Raw genomic sequence first — 17,500 nt, 5'->3', positions numbered from 1 at the left:
GTGTTATGATGTAAAAATCAAATGTTACGAATACTACAAGACCATTTAATTGTATTTTAATCATTTAATGTTTTAGAAAAACAAATAAATAAACAAAATTATGTAGGTTTTCTTAAAAAAGAGATGTTTGCATATTTTACCAGCTCAGTGGCCTTGTGGTTAGAGCAGGGGTGTCCAAACTTTTTCCACTAAGGGCCGCACACTGAAAAATCAAAGTACGCGGGGGCCGTTTTGATATTTTTTCATTTTCAAAACCAATACAATATACACCTTTTTATTTTATTTTTGGGGCTCCCTCAAGTTAGGTCCTAGGGACCCAGAAGGGTTTCAGTCTTAAAAAAGGTTAAAAATAAGTCATATATTATTTTTTTCATAAAAGCCTTGAATCTCTAATTCTACTTCATTATTTTTTTTTACATGTTACGAGCTTTTTGTCGAAACCCTGGTTTTTGGGGCTAAAATACAAAATATACAATATTTTTCCCAAAAAGATTTTTAAAGTGGAATATTTGATGTTAAGTAATTGGATCCCTAAATAGGTCAATAATTCATAGCAAAATTGATTAGAATTTATTATTCTTTTTTTTTTTTTTTTTTAGCAAAGACAGTTATTCAATTCCACTAAAATTCTTGGGGATCCAAAAGTGCCCCACTCATAAAAAGGTCATGCTTTTTTTTTTTCATTCAACACTTAAATCTCTATATCAGCTTTAGATAATATATAGTGTAATTAGTTCAGTATATTTATTATAACAATCAATAGAATAATTAGTATAATTAGTAATAGTATATAATTAGTATGTTTTTTAAAAAATATTATTTTTATATTTTTGTTGTATTTATGTCCTTTTTGTCCTTAAATCAGTCAATAATTCATAGCAACATTGATTTTGATTCATTATTATTTTTTGAGAAATTATTTTTAAAAAATGGTGTTATTAGAGTCAACATTGCAACTTTTTCTCGTTGCATTTCACCTATTTGCTCTTTTATTCCACTTTTTAATGTTTAAAAAAAAAAAAAAGTTTTAGTATTTTTACAACGATGTGCTGCGGGCCGGTAAAACATTAGCTGCGGGCCTCAAATGGCCCCCGGGCCACATTTTGGACACCCCTGGGTTAGAGTGTCCGCCATGAGACTGTAAGGTCGTGAGTTCAAACCCCCCGGGCCGAGTCATACCAAAGACTCCAAAAAATGGGACCCATTGCCTCCCTGCTTGGCACTCGGCATCAAGGGTTGGAATTGGGGGTTAAAATGATTCTCGGGCGTGGCGCACGCTGCTGCTCACTGCTCCCCTCACCTCCCAGGGGGGTGAACATGGGGATGGGTCTAATGCAGAAGACAAATTTCACCACACCCAGTGTCTGACTATCGTTGAGACTTTAACTTAATGTTTAAGAAAATGAAAAATACAGATATTATGGATATTTTCTTTAAAAAAAAAGAGATTTCTGCATATTTTAATTTGTAAAAAAAACTGTGTTTATAACAGCAGAAATATCAAAATATATATTCTTAAATATATTATGACAGTACTTTTTTTTAATATATATATTATTCCACTTATTGGATTAATAGATTAATGCTGCCCTCTTGGCCAGGTCTCCCTTGGAAAAGAGATCTTTGATCACAATGGGATTTTACCTGGTTAAATAAAGGCTAAAAAAAACAAAAACTTATAGGGGCACTTAAAATTGTGTAAAAACGCACATTTTAAGATGACTCGTAAAATATCCCACTGCTTTTTTGACATAGTGCAGAAAGTATAATAAATACCACCAAGAACTGTTTTCACTGCTGGACTCCAGAAAGAGGTTCCGCAGCAGAACCTCCAGGTTCTGTAACAGCTTCTTCCCTCAGGCCGTAAGACTCTTGAACGCATCATAATTATCCCCTCAATTCCCCCCAAAAGTGGATTAACTGGCTGGAATATAAAGACAATATAACATACATCCATAAACGTGGATGCATATGCAAAAGTGCAATATATTTATCTGTACAGTAATCTATTTATTTATATCTACACCTTATTGCTTTTTTATCCTGCACTACCATGAGCTAATGCAACCAAATTTCGTTCTTATCTGTACTGTAAAGTTCAAATTTGAATGACAATAAAAAGGAAGTCTAAGTCTAAATAAATGTGCATTTTCAGGAGGAAACTGTGAGTGTAAACACATTATATGAAGTGTCCGAAGCCATGTACTATATATACAAAAATATATATGTATAATTTTAAATATGTATCTAAAAAATGGCAGCTTTTAAACAACATAGCACAAGCTGGCTGGGGCTGCAAGAAACAAGACTATAAGCACACTTGTTGCAATGCAGCACCCTCTACAGGACACTAAGAACATTACAAAGAGACCTGCTCCATGATTGGGTAGTGTTGAAAGAAAGTGTCTCCTTCTGCCAAGATATATATAAAGTAAGCTGACCATATTGTGAAATCCCAAAAAGAGGACACCTATATGCGTGCCAAGGCCGGGACTAGGTGAACATTTGCCAATGATACCCCAACTTGCTTTATAAATAATATATCTATTTAAATAAAGCATTTTTTCTCCTCTGTTGACAGCAGCGTTGGCGCTAGGAATTTTCAAAATGGGGTCCCAGGGACCCCATCAAGTCATAAAAATGGGGTCCCACAGTAAATTTTTGGGGTCCTGTCCCACTTTTTTGTAAGCGTTTTGAAAACAAATGACAAACGTATGCATTATCCTGTTATATCTCACATTCTATATTGTGTTTTAGAAAAAGGTTGTCATAAACGTTACTTCATTCATTAAAAAAAATCATACAAAAGAAAACAAATGTGTATACATATGTAAATGTATTCAGTTATAAACATTCATTCACTTTCTTCTTTCCTTCATGGATCTAAACTTTACCGCTGCTGGTAGTTTTTTCTATGTTTTTATTTAATAAGTTGTAGGTGTATTTATTTCAGTGTAAAAGTGTTTTGCTTGGGTCATGAAATGATGATAATGGTGTGCCAGGGCATACATACATTTTATATTTAACGCTTAAATCTCTGGAGTCTACATCAACTTCACATCTATTCCTCATTTCAAAATGTTTTAGTTTTTTTATGTTGTTTTTTTGTTTGTTTTTCCGCCCTTTTTTGTCAAACAAAACTACGTTTTTTATGGCAAACACACAAAATATGCAAAATCTTCCACCAAAAATATTTTTCAAAGTGGAATATTTGATGTGAAGTAATGGGAACCTTGGATAGGTCAATAATTCATAATAACATTGATTTTGATTAAATATTATGTTTTGAGCAATGACCGTTTGAAAGAAAAAAAACCAGCTTTGTTTTATTAGTCAACATTGCAACTTTTTCTAAATTACTTTTGTAATGTTTTTGTTTATTTGAATAGTATTTTTAGAATGTGCCGTGGGCCTTTAAAATATTAGCTGTGGGCCGCAAATGGTAAAAAAAAATATTTTTTAAATCTGCGTCCTTTCTGATTTCAATGCGTTAAAAAGACACAAAAAGTGTGTTAACGCCAACACTGCTTGACAGTATAACAAAATAAGTCACACTTATATTCTGTAACATTCACAGTTTTGGAAAAAAAGTGCAGAGGTAGAAATATTCAAAATAACCTCTTGTATATAATCTAAACATTAATAATGCCTCAAAACAAGTTAATTAAATTTAAACAAAAAACAGCAGACAAGCTCTCGCCCTGCACAGCTGTTTTGTGCTTAGTAGTGTCGATATGGGCTTGTAGATCGTTTATTTGCCACAGATATATACCTTCCTGCTTTGCACACAGTGCATTCTGCTTCCCATGTGTCACGGCCAGGACCAAAACACAGATACTTTTCCCGCAAATCATCCGTGAAGTTGCATTTACGTTTCGGCTTCTCTCTTGTGTCCTGTCTGTCTCTCCACTGTCTCGCTCTCTCGCTCTCTGTCTCTGGCCCTCCCTCACGAATGTTGCTGCCGCACACCTTCACAATTTGTTTTGTTTTTAACCCCTTCTTAACCCTGGACGTACATTAAAAATACACTCAAAATACCAGACATTTGAGGCATTTAAGAAACCCCGCCCGGACAGCCCCGCAAAAGAGGACATGTCCGGGGAAAAGAGGACGTATGGTCAGTCTATATCAGGGGTCGGCAACCCGCGGCTCCGGAGCCGCATACGGCTCCTTGACCACTCTGATGCGGCTCAGCTACATACATGCCGACCCCCCTGATTTTCCTAGGAGACTTATGGATCTCAGTGTCTCTCATAGATTACTCCCAGGGAAAAAATAATCCTATTTACACTCTAATTACTAAATAAAGGGAGTGCCCTAATTGCACTGCAGTAATTGTCCTCTATAGCATTTACATACAGCGTGCCAGTCCAGCCACATGTTGCATGATGTTATTACTTGCACACACAGGAGACAGCAAAGCATACTTACTCATCAGCCACACAGTTTACACTGACGGTAGCCGTATCAAACAACTTTAACATTGTTACGTTACAAATATGCGCCACACTGTGAACCCACACCAAAAAAGAATGAAAAACACATTTCTGGAGAACATCCCACCGTAACACAACATAAACACAACACAACCATTACCCAGAATCCCATGCAGCCCTAACTCTTCTGGTCTACATTATACACCCCCGCTACCACCAAATCCCCCCACACATCAACCCCCCCCCCTCTCCGTGCGTTGGTTGAGCGGAAGAGTTAGGGCTGCATGGGATTCTGGGTATTGGTACCGTCAGTGTAAGATGTGTGGCTGCTGAGCTAGTACGCCTTGCTGTCACTTACGTGAGCAAGCTGAAATTGCATTCTACGTGTGATCGAGCAGGTACACTGTTAGGGCAGATTGTAGAGGGCGCCAAATGCAGTGTCATCACGCTCTGATATTCGGGAGTCTCCCGGGAAAAATGAGAGGGTTGGCAAGTATGACGCTATCAAGCGCCATTCGTTCAAAACTTGCGGGCTGCACTAACATCAAATTTCCACATTAAAGTGCGTGCCGGTGCGTGTGTCGGAGACCCCTGGTTAACATAGCACAAAGCATTTAAGCTTTGTATGCGGTGTTTTTCATTTTAAATTTAAAAAAATTTTTTGTGGCTCCCATTACTTTCTTTAATTTGTGAAACTTGCCAAAATGGCTCTTTGAGTGGTAAAGGTTGCCGACCCCTGGTCTATATAAAGTAAAATAAAAAAAGTGTTGGTAGAGAGGTAAAGCCATGCCTCACCTGGTGCGGCGTACATATTAGCGCAGGCCTCTTTGTCCCAGGACTCCTCCACGTCACTCCAGCTGCAGAAGTAAGTGAGCTGAACATGACCTGAAGGGAAAGAAACACAAACACAGTTTAGCCCAAACCTCTTTCAAGTGTCACCCCTTACTTTCCAAACTGTTTGGCCACCTCTAAAGCACTTCCTTCCACCCTTCCTTCCCCCCCCCCTTCCGTGAGCTTTTCAACCACACCGCCTCGGCGATTACTCCTGTTTAGCGGCTACCCGTTAACGCCGTCATTAGAACTAATGGTGTCATTAGGTAGCCGCGGCCATTAGCCTGGGCTAGCCAGAATGATGCACCACAGTACTCTGTTGATGGGCCCTTTAGAACAATCATTACCACGGGGGAGACTGAAACAGCCACTCAGCTAATTAGACGCTTGTTGATAACGAGGTGGAGAGAGATGATGGCGGAAGAAAACGAAGAGGCATCTGTGACCTAGTAAAAAGCAGTCTTTTCGCTTGATTTTGGTAAACACAAGAAACTTTAACGGGTAGAGCGGAACCTCTAAAGCAGACCTGGGCATTCGCCCTTTGTGCGTCCCTGTCCGGCCCGCGTGAGGCCAATCATAAATTACAAAATACATTTAAAAAAGTATCTATGTCGAGTGTGCAATACAACAAGGACTTTTTGCCATATTTCACACCCCTAGAGATGCAGCCATCAGGACAAGTTACGTCATTTCTCACAAAATCGCCAGAAAAAGTAAGGCGTTTTCTGACGGAGAGTTTATTAAGGAGTGCTTATTGGACTCTGTTGCGCTGATATGTCCGGAGAAGAGGGGCGCATTTGAAAACGTGTCACTCTCCCGACGCACTGTAACAAGGCGGGTTGAGACCATCGCTGGAAACTTGGAGCTTCAGCTGAAGAACACAACGGCCGACTTTGACTGCTTTTCGCTGGCTTTGGATGAGAGCTGCGATGTACGTGACACCGCCCAGCTGCCCAGCTACTCATCTTCTTACGTGGGATGACTGCAGACTTTCAAATCACGGAGTAGCTGGCAGCCATGCAGTCAATTAAAGAGACAACCACAGGTAATGACTTGTTCACATAGGTAAATGCGTGTTTGGGCATGTTAGGACTGAAATGGGACAAGCTGGCAGGTGTGACAACAGATGGCTGTCCAAATCTGACAGGGTAAAATGTTGGACTTTTAAAGAGGATGCAGGATAAAGTGACTGAAATTGACATTTTTGCATTGTATTATACATCGGGAAGTGTTGTGTAAGACAGTGTTAAAAATAAAACCATCAAAAGCAATCTGCTTTTGTATAAAGTTAAGTTAGGTTAAATGAAATTATTATTATTTATATTACGGTATATCAAAAATAATTTGAGCAAAATTTAATTGAAATATTGTCGATGTGGCCCTCCAGCAGTGCTCAGGTTGCTCATGCGGCCACCGGTAAAAATTAATTGCCCACCCCTGCTCTAAAGTCTGGAATGAACATAGGCAGAATGGAGCGCACTACTGGCTGTGACCAGCAGAGGCACTGTTTATTCTAACTCAATTAGACAAGCACAAGATGGGAAGTTCAGCTACATCCACAAAGACGTGGCATCGAAACAGGAGCTCTGCACATTCAGGGAAATGATCATAGTCTATTAGGACATTTTGTTGACGGCACATTCCTAGCTGACCAACCACTTCAGGATTTCTACATTTAATATTATCCAGTTTATGAGGCTGTTCAAATTAAAAGTGGACAAGTTTTCACTTGTACTCAATTAGTTTATTGAGTCTGGCCAGGAACCAATCAACAGTGATAAACAAAGGACGACTGTAATTAAATATCTCGAGGGGTTAGATTGGACAAGTGTTGTCCCGATACCAATATTGTGGTCATACTTGCCAACCCTCCCGATTTTCCCGGGAGACTCCCGAATTTCAGTGCCCCTCCCGAAAATCTCCCGGGGCAACCATTCTCCCGAATTTCTCCCGATTTCCACACGGACAATAATATTGGGGGCGTTCCTTAAAGACACTGCCTTTAGCGTCCTCTACAACCTGTCATCACGTTCGCTTTTCCTCCATACATACAGCGTGCCGACCCTATCACATAATACATGCGGTTTTTACCCACACCTAAGTGAATGCCCAGCATACTTGGTCAACAGCCATACAGGCCACACTGAGGGTGACCGTATAAACAACTTTAACACTGTTACAAATATGCGCCACACTGTGAACCCACACCAAACAAGAATGACAAACACATTTCAGGAGAACATCCGCACCGTAACACAACATAAACACAACAGAACAAATACCCAGAATCCCTTGCAGCACTAACTCTTCCGGGACTCTACAATATACACCCTCGCTACCACCAAACCCCGCCCCCCCTAACGCCGCCCCCATCAACCCCCCCCCCCCATCTCCCGAATTCGGAGGTCTCAAGGTTGGCAAGGAGGATTGTGGTACCGGTACCGAAATGTACTTTTCGATACTTTTCTAAATAAAAGGGACCACAAAAAATGTAATTATTGCCTTTGTTTTAACAAAAAAATCTTAGGGTACATTAAACATATGTTTATTATTGCAATTTTGTTCTTAAATAAAATAGTGAACATACAAGACAACTTGTCTTTTAGTAGTAAGTAAACAAACAAAGACTCATAATTTAGTCTGCTGACATATGCAGTAACATATTGTGTCATTTATACACCTATTATTTTGTACACATTATTAAGGACAAGTGGTAGAAAATGAATTATTAATCTACTTGTTCATTTACTGCTTACTTTCTGTTTTAACATGTTTTATCTACACTTCTGTTAAAATGTAATAATCACTTATTCTTCTGTTGTTTGATACTTTACATTAGTTTTGGATGATACCACAAATTTGGGTATCAATCCGATACCAAGTAGTTACAGGATCATACATTGATCATATTCATAGTTCTCATGTGTCCAGGGACATATTTCCTGAGTTTATAAACATAATATCAATTAAAAAAAGATTTTGTGATGCTAAAAAATATCAATGTAATCATAGTAGTATCGACTAGTTACGCTCCTGTACATGGTTAAAGTCAAAGTACCAATGATTGTCACACACACACTAGATGTGGTGAAATCAACCTCCGCATTTGACCCATCACCCTTGTTCCACCCACTGGGAGGTGAGGGGAGCAGTGAGCAGCAGCGGTGGCCGCGCCCGGGAATCTTTTTTGGTGATTCAACCCCCAATTCCAACCCTTGATGCTGAGTGCCAAGCAGGGAGGTAATGCCTCCCATTTTTATAGTCTTTGGGAGGTGAGGGGAGCAGTGAGCAGCAGCGGTGGCCGCGCCCGGGAATCATTTTTGGTGATTTAACCCCCAATTCCAACCCTTGATGCTGAGTGCCAAGCAGGGAGGTAAAGAGTCCCATTTTTAGAGTCTTTGGTATGAACTCTGACCACAAGGCCACTGAGCAGGCAACATGGTATCATTACAGTGGATGTTAGGTGTAGATCCACCAATGGCGTTTGTTTATATTGTAGCGTCCCGGAAGAGTTGGTGCTGCAGGGAATTCTGGGAATTTGTTCTGTAGTGTTTGTGTTGTGTTGCGGTGCAAATATTCTCCCAAAATGTGTTTGTCATTGTTGTTTAGTGTGGTTTCACTATATAGCACATGTTTATGACAGTGTAGGCATTGTTCATACGGCCACCCTTAGTGTGACATGTATGGCTGTTGACTAAGTAGGAACTTCATTCTCTTGTATACAGGATGTTAATTGTTAATAAAGAACGTATTGATGTTTACTGATTGGACATAGCGACATCTTGACTTGACTTTGTCAACTATAGACCATTTTTAACGCACGTATGGATAGCATATTTAGCTGTCACTCGTCCTACGGGGATGATGCTTGAAATAAATGTACAATTTTTGTCGCCATGAGAGCGTTTCAGTTTTATAACTTCACCTTTCTCTTTAGTTATTAAACCAAAATTTGTCCGTTTTCCCTTTTCTGTCTACACACTGTGTCTGCTTGTAAGTACTCTGTGATTGTGCGCTGCCGAACATGCCATGCTCGTCTGTACTAATACCGGTATACCGTACAACCCTAGATTGGACAATACATTAATTTGCTTTTTTTTACCTGTAACACAAAGCTAAGATGTAGAGGTTTTGTTCAGTATTGTTTAGCATATATTGATTGACCTACATTGTATTGGTTTTAGTACCGTAATGCAGTGTTTTTCAACCTTTTTTGAGCCAAGGCAGAAATCATTAAAAAACTAAACTCAGCAGCCGATATTGACAATAAAAAAGTAGTTCTCACAATTGTTGGATATGACTTTAAAGCATAACCAAGCATGCATCACTATAGCTCTTGTCTCAAAGTAGGTGTACTGTCACCACCTGTCACATCACGCCCTGACTTATTTGGAGTTTTTTTGCTGTTTTCCTGTGTGTAGTGTTTTACTTCTTGTCTTGCGCTCCCATTTTGGTGGCTTTTTCTCTTTTTTTGGTGTTTTCCTGTAACAGTTTCATGTCTTCCTTTGAGTGCTATTCCCCGCACCTGTTTTGTTTTAGCAATCATGACTACTTCAGTTGTGCGGACGCTATCCTTCTTTGTGTCATCGCTGCTCCACACGCTGCAAGTCTTTGCTGTCGTCCAGCATTCGGTTTTTGTTTACTTTGCGGCAAGTTTTGTTTTGCAACGCCTATATTTAGGGGCACTCACCTTTTGTTTATTTTTGGTTTAAGTATTAAATACTTTTTTACCTGCACACTTTCTCCCGCTGTCGTCTGCATGTTGTGATCACCACAAACCATGTTCCCGACATCTACAAAGCAATTAACTACCTGCTGCCACCTACTGATATGGAAGAGTACCACATGGTTACTCTACCGTTTTGATTTTATTCTTTTGACTTTGTACGGTGTCCTTGAGTGCCCAGAAAGGCGGCTTATAAATAAAATGTATTATTATTATTATTATTATTACCAAGCTCCAGTGTGCCGCGGCACAGTGGTTGAAAAACGCTGCCTTGATGTACAAAATGTATGAAATTGGCCCTTGCATTCTTCAGTTTGTCCTGATCAACAAAATATTTATATGTTTTGTTTTTTCTTTGACTTAAACATAATAAATGTTTCTTGTTTATCATCAAATTGAGTATATAATTATTTTTTGGCTCATTATTACACTTGTATGGCTGTTAAGGATCTCCAAATGTTACTTTCAAAATTGCCTCAACGGTTAATGAGGGTTTTATTACGGGGACAGCTTGACCCTGGAACAGATTAATTACATTTTCATTACAGTAACTTATCGCTGTTAATTGTTTCCAAACATGAACACGATAAATTAATTTCCAGCTAACGAGGAATCATTAATTATAAATAAAATATATTCGTAGCTAGAGCTTAAAAGAGCGGTTTACAGCCTTCTAAATACACTGAAAACAATGCCCCTCTTAAAAATAAAAAAATGAATGCAAGTTATTTTTGCTTGTAATGAGCTAAAATCTTAAGTCAAAATTGTCTTGGTAAGATTTCTTGAAATAAGACATTATACGTAAGCTTTAAAAACCTAAAAGTGATCTTGAAATTAGCAATTAAAACTTATTATTAGCTGTACTTACAAGTATTGTGAAAATAGTATTTTTTTTTCCCTCACAAGATTTATTGTCGAAAAACAAGTTCTTTTGTCTCACTGAAAACATACAGTTTAGGGTTGGGGTGTCCAAACTTTTTCCACTGAGGGCCGCACACGGAAAAATTAAAGCATGCGGGGGCCATTTTGATATTTTTCATTTTCAAACCATAACAAAATATATGGATTTTTTTATTTTTATTTTACCTTTAGGGGTCCCGGGAACCATAAAGGGTCTCAGTTATTAAAATGTTAAAAATAAGTCTAATTTGTATTATTATTTTTTATTTAACGCTTACAGTAAATCTCTATATCAACTTATTAAAAAAAAACGTTTTATGGCTTTACTGTCAAAAACAACTTTGTTTTTTATAGTAAAACTGAAATGCGCTAAAACATTAATAATGCAGGACACCATTGATTTTCATTATTTCATATTTTTGAGTCATCACAGTGAAAAGATAAATAAAATACCACTAAATATATTTGGGATCCAAAAGGTGCCCCACTCATAAAGTGATACATTTTTATTTATTTTTTTTTAATTTTTTTACTTTCAACACTTAAGTTACGAGATCAACTTCAGTTATATCTGTCCATTTTACGTTATAACTATTATTTTGTTTGTTTTATGCTCTTTTGTCAAAGAAAACTTTGGTTTTATATGGCAACTACACAATATATGCAATATTTACCACATAAAACATTTTAAAGTGAAATATTTGAACAAATTGGAGGTTTGAAAATAATGAATTATAACATGGATTTTTTGTCTTTTTTTTTTTTTGAGCAGTGGCAAAAAAAGAAAAAAAAAGAAAGACAAAAGAAAAAAAAACAGCCTGCATGGCAGCTTTGTGTCAACATTGCAACTTTTTCTCGTTAGATTTCACCTCATTCCACTTTTTTTAATGTTCATTTTTATTTTTTGCATTAGCATTTCCAGAATGTGTGGCGGGCCGCTAAACAATTATCTGCGGGCCGCACTTTGGACACCCCTGGTTTAGGGGATCGTGACTTGTATTGAGTGTGTTCAGATATTTGAACTAAAAGTTAGAAATGTATACTTGGTGAGATTGTGAGTTTTTCCAGTGTGGGCTTTTCAACATTATGAGAGTCTCCAAAAACCTGCGATGTGGTGAAGCTGCAATATTGGAAGCGAGATGTGGCGAGGGATGAATATATAATTATCCACTTATTGTATTGGTTTTAGTATCTTTAACACGCAAAATGTACCAAAGTGACCCCCGCATCCTTCATTTTTTTCTGTACGCTGGACACACCTGATCTATAGAATTACATTTTTAGTATGTTTTTTTTTTGTCTTAAGTATGAAATTAAATTATTAAATGTTCCTTAACTATCATCAAAGTTAGGGGTGAGTATTCAATCTATTTTTGTCATTTTTTGTTACCCCTGAAGAATGTTCAAATGTTACTTTAAAAAGATTTTATTGTGGACCGTTTGACCCCAGAACAGATTAATTACATTTTCATTACAATAACTTATCGCTGTTAATTGCTTCCGAACATGAACACAATAAATTAATTTCCAGCTAACTAGGAATCAATAATTATAAATCAAATATTTTCTTAGCAAGAGCTTAAAAAAACTGTAATTTTCTAAATATGGTTTTCAACATTATGAGCCCCTTCAATATGAAATAACACCCTTTAGTCACCTTTACACCTTTTGAATCCAACATAGTAATGCTGCCTGAGGGTGAGCCAATCAGTGGCCACGATACTGAACAGCGCTCCCTGATCATCCTCATTTATTTAGCCATGAGTGTGCTTGAAAATGCTTAATTTAGGATCAAACATTTTTATAATATGCTTTGAAGAAACATTTTAATATCCCCCCCAAAAATCAGCAATTTGGTAAAGCTGCAAGTGCGATGTGGCGAGGGAGGACTTTATATTGATTGTCTTGGTTTTAGTATCTTTAATGTACAAAATGCATCCTTCAATTTTTATGTATGGGACCCTCGCTGGAAAAAAAAAATTGGACACTTCTGAGCTACATAATCAAATGTTTTTTTGTTTTTTTTTTGGCTTAAATACATCTTTTTTGTTTCCCATCAATGTTAGGGGTGAGTATACAAACTATTTTTGGCTTATTTGTCCACTTGTAAGACTGTTAAGAATGTTCAAATGTTATTTTAAAAATTACCTTTGCAGTTAATAAAATATTTTATTTTGGACCATTTTCATTAAAAGAACTTATCGCTGTTAATTGCTTCCGAACATGAACACGATAAATCAATTTCCAGCTAAACAGGAATCAATAATTATAAATCAAATATTTTCTTAGCTTGAGCTTAAAAAACAGTAATTTTCTAAATGTGGTTTTCAACATTATGAGAGCCCTCCCTAAATATGCGTCCCGGAAGAGTTAGTGCTGCAAGGGGTTCAGGGTATTTGTCCTGTTGTGTTTATGTTGTGTTACGGTGCGGATGTTCTCCCGACATGTGTTTGTCATTCTTGTTTGGTGTGGGTTCACAGTGTGGCGCATATTTGTAACAGTGTTAAAGTTGTTTATACGGCCACCCTCAGTGTGACCTGTATGGCTGTTGACCAAGTATGCCTTGCATTCACTTGTGTGTGTGAAAAGCCGTAGATATTATGTGACTGGGCCGGCACGCAAAGGCAGTGCCTTTAAGGTTTATTGGCGTTCTGTACTTCTCCCTACGTCCGTGTACACAGCGGCGTTTTAAAAAGTCATACATTTTACTTTTTGAAACCAATACCGATCATTTTGAAACCGATACCGATAATTTCCGATATTACAATTTTAAGCACTGCCGATATTATCGGACATCTATAGTTTTGCTTTTTCTTTGGCTTAAATAAAAAGGTCAATCATTAGGAGTGAGTATACAAACTATTTTTGGCTTATTTGTACACTTGTAAGACTGTTAAGAAAGTTCAAATGTTACTTTAAAAATTGCCTCGACAGTTGATAAAGGTTTGTTATAGGGAGAGTTTGACCCACACTGCAAAAACTGCAATCTAAGTAAGATGAAATATCTCAAATAAGGCTGATATTTGCTTATTTTCTGTCTGATAAGATCATTCTTCTCACTAAGCAGATTTTATGTTAGAGTGTTTTACTTGTTTTAAGTGTTTTGGTCCTAAATGATCTCAGTAAGATATTACAGCTTGTTGCTGAGATTTGATGAGCTATATTGAGTAAAACATGCTTGAAACTAGAATATCAACTGTTGCAAAGCTGTGTCATCAACACTCACAAGTATAAAACTGCTTTTTTAAAGTCATAATTTCTTATTTCAATCATAAAAAAAAACCATTTAACATGTGACATTTTTAACAATTTTGAACAGAAATAGTTCATGCACATTCAGATAAATTCTTCAAAATTACAATTAAAAAAAATTTGGCCGGGGGCCGGGCTGTATATATGCGCACTAACTGACTGAAAGAGCACGCACTTGGCGCGATGATGTCATGTTATCCATGGAAAAATGCATTTTTAGACAATATGATTTGCCTGAGCGGCTAGGAGACCCCGAGAGTAACAAGCGCTTGCCTTGTTGTCTTTCCATTAAGAACAATAAACTAGTTTTTAGTATAAGTTTGCTGGTTTCAAGAAATGTAATGCCGAGTGCATATCATTATGTCAAGATAATGGCACTAGCGTTTACTTCATTTAAGAATATTTTTCAACATATTGAGCAAAAAGGTCTCTTTTTTTATTTTATACCAAGAAAAGTGCACTTGTTATTAGTGAGAATATACTTATTTCAAGGTATTTTTGGGTTCATTAAGGTTAACTAATTTGACTTGTTTTGGAAAGTCTTGACAAGCCAAATTTTCTTGTTCTATTGGCAGCTAATTTTGCTTAGTTCAAGTAAAATACCCCTCTTTTTTTGTATTTTTTTTTCTTGTTTTTGAACACTGACTTTTTGCAGTGCGGACATCTCACCTTGGTGATCTAGCAGGATGTTGTTGGGGTTGAGGTCTCTACAGATGATCCCCTCTTGGTGCAGAGAATCCAGCGCCGTCACCATCTCTACCGCCCAGCACTGGACAAACGCCTCCGGGATGCGAGCCTGGGACGCGCTCAGTGACAGCTCCTCCAGCTCGGCGAACAGCCGCGTTACCTTTTGATCAAAGTCCTCGCCAACTCTGTTTGGAACAAGCGACGCGTCGACGTCGACGTCCTGCGACTTCATCACTGCGGCACAGGCCTGAGGTTCACTCGGGTTGGAAATCATATCCGTGTCTCCTGTTGGACATTTCTCACTGAGCGAGTCTGCGACTGGAATGCCGGCTTTGAGCAAGGGGTTGTTATTTTGGCATGGAGGTTCAACCGCCACTTTCCCTGCGTCTTTGTGTCCAAAAGTGGAGCCGCAGTCATCCCGGAAGGAGGTCGAGGCAGATGAAGACGCATCTGTCGCACTCAGAGATGAAGGTTGCTGCTCCTCCTCTCCCTCCGGCTGGATGAGGAGCTGTAAAACGTCGGGCTGGATCGACCTTTGAGGCGAGGTCGGGGCTTCAAGGCCCAGACACGCCATAGAACTTCCTAACTCCTCTTGCTGAGAGTCTACGGCCCCGCTGATTACGGGGAGATTGACCAAAAGGTCTGGCGGGTGACCCTCATCCTCCACGAGCGCCTCTTTAAAAGAAATGACAGGCACGGACTCATTGGACCCTTTATCGCTGCAGTCTAGCCCCCAAAGATGCGCACTGTGGCCCTTGACCTCCTGAGCCAGCTCCGGAAGGTCCTCCAAAGCCTCGGGCGTGAAAAAGAAAGGGGGCTGTTTATGAGCGGGGGCCTGCTCCGCCCAATCGAGGCAGGTCACCTCACTGGCGCTGTCTTTGCTGTCGATGCGGAAAAACTCCATGGGCGGGTGCTTGGACTGATCGAGGGACGGGGACGGCGGCGCGCTGAAGACCTCGCCGTGGTTCTGTCCGTCGCTGTCATGCGGCTGCTGGCCATTTTTGTCAGACGAGTCTGTGAAGAAGCCAAGTTCCTGACAGCTGACAGGCGACAAGCTGTCGTTGCTGAGTAGCGAGCGGCTCCGCGAGGACGCGGTGGGCACGTCCAACGACACTTCCTGTTCGCTCCTCACTTCCTCCTCCTCCTCCAGCTCGTCCGGCTCTACTTTCTCTTGTTCGTACTCGTTGCAAAGCGTCAAGTAACTGTTGGTGCACTCCTCCTGAGAGGTGGCGCCGGAATCCGACTGGCCCGCCACGTTTTTTGGCAGCCTGGCGAAGAGCTTGCTTTTGCGTGGAGACGCAGCGGCGTCCTTTTGAAGCGCCGCCACAGAATCGGGACCAGCGACGGGCGCTGAGCCAGAACTGGCTGCCGAACCCACACCCAGGTGCGGTGCAGGGTACTGGGGGGAGTGGACGGCCGATGTGTGGCTCTTCTGGATGAAAGGAATGTCAAAACTTTCGTCTGGACTGGAATTCCGCAGGTATTTTCCAATGTGAGACCACAGTTTTCCACCTGCACACCAAGAGAAATAGGATTGGGGGGTTATTAATATCTTACTAAAGTGCTGGTATTGTTTATTATCAATAGCACTATTTCTATTGGTATTCATATTGCTCCATTTTTAGTGTAATAATGCTCATTGTCATTTCTGTTTTGTTTTTTTTTAAATTTTCGCTAACTGCTTATTTGCTATTACTTTTACCATCATATTTGTGCATGTCGTATTTGCTGATGTTGCTCTGTTGTTGTTGTTGTTGTTGTTGTGTTTGCTGTTGTTGTCTCTCTGTCTAATCCCCCTCTTGTCCCCACAATTCCCCCCTCTGTCTTCCTTTTTCTCTCTTTCTATCCCCTCCTGCTACGGCCCGGCTGCACCAAATGATAATATAAATACATTTAATAAAGTCAAAATACAAGTAAGGCAACAAGAGAAGTATCCTACACTTCTCTTTTGTAAAGTAAATCTGAACAGCCGATATGGGCATCTACATCTGCTATATGATTTGCCCGAGAAGCTGGGCAGGACATTATTAAAAAAAAAAAAAAAAAAAAAAAAAAATTTAAAAAAAATAAAAAATAAAAATCTTACTAAAGTGAATACACCCCTCCCTTTTGCTGGAGCCTATCTCAGCTGCATTTGGGCGGAAGGCGGGGTACACCCTGGACGCTACCTAATCACAGGGCCGCAATGCAAAATAACAAAGAAAATGTAAAATAAAGACAACGTTGTAAAATAACAAGCAAAATATTGCAAAATAAAGAAAACCTTGCAAAATAAGAAAAATGTTGCAAAATGAAGAAAACGTTGCAAAATAACAAGGAAAATATTGCAAAATAAAGAAAACCTTGCAAAATAAGAAAAATGTTGCAAAATGAAGAAAACATTGCGAAATAACAAGGGAAATGTTGCCAAATGACAAAGAAAACGTTGCAAAATGACATGCAACACCTTGCAAAATGACAAAGAAAATGTTGCAAAACAAAAAAAAAGATTGCAAAATAAAGAAAGGTTGCAAAATGTCAAAGAAAATGTTGCAAAATAAAGAAAAGGTTGCAAAATGACAAAGAAAACAATGCAAAATTACACACAAAAAATTCTAAAATAAAGAAAACGTTGCAAAATAACAAGCAAAATATTGCAAAAATAAAGACAACCTTGCAAAATAAGAAA

The 17,500-nt window shown here is 38.8% G+C and overlaps 1 protein-coding gene across 1 annotated transcript in view; it reads right to left on the bottom strand.

The window, feature by feature from the left end:
- rps6kc1 (ribosomal protein S6 kinase polypeptide 1) overlaps nt 1-17,500 on the bottom strand; it is an 81,057-nt gene that overhangs the window by 22,584 nt on the left and 40,973 nt on the right. Inside the window, exons 12-13 of the mRNA XM_062033815.1 lie at nt 14,815-16,344; nt 5,232-5,321 (exon numbers count right to left, since the gene is read on the bottom strand). Coding sequence (XP_061889799.1) covers nt 5,232-5,321; nt 14,815-16,344 — 1,620 coding nt within the window. The remainder of the gene's footprint in view (nt 1-5,231; nt 5,322-14,814; nt 16,345-17,500) is intronic.

Source organism: Entelurus aequoreus, linkage group LG23, assembly GCF_033978785.1.
Source record: "Entelurus aequoreus isolate RoL-2023_Sb linkage group LG23, RoL_Eaeq_v1.1, whole genome shotgun sequence".
Taxonomy (NCBI): domain Eukaryota; kingdom Metazoa; phylum Chordata; class Actinopteri; order Syngnathiformes; family Syngnathidae; genus Entelurus; species Entelurus aequoreus.
This window is presented reverse-complemented; position numbering and strand designations above follow the sequence as displayed.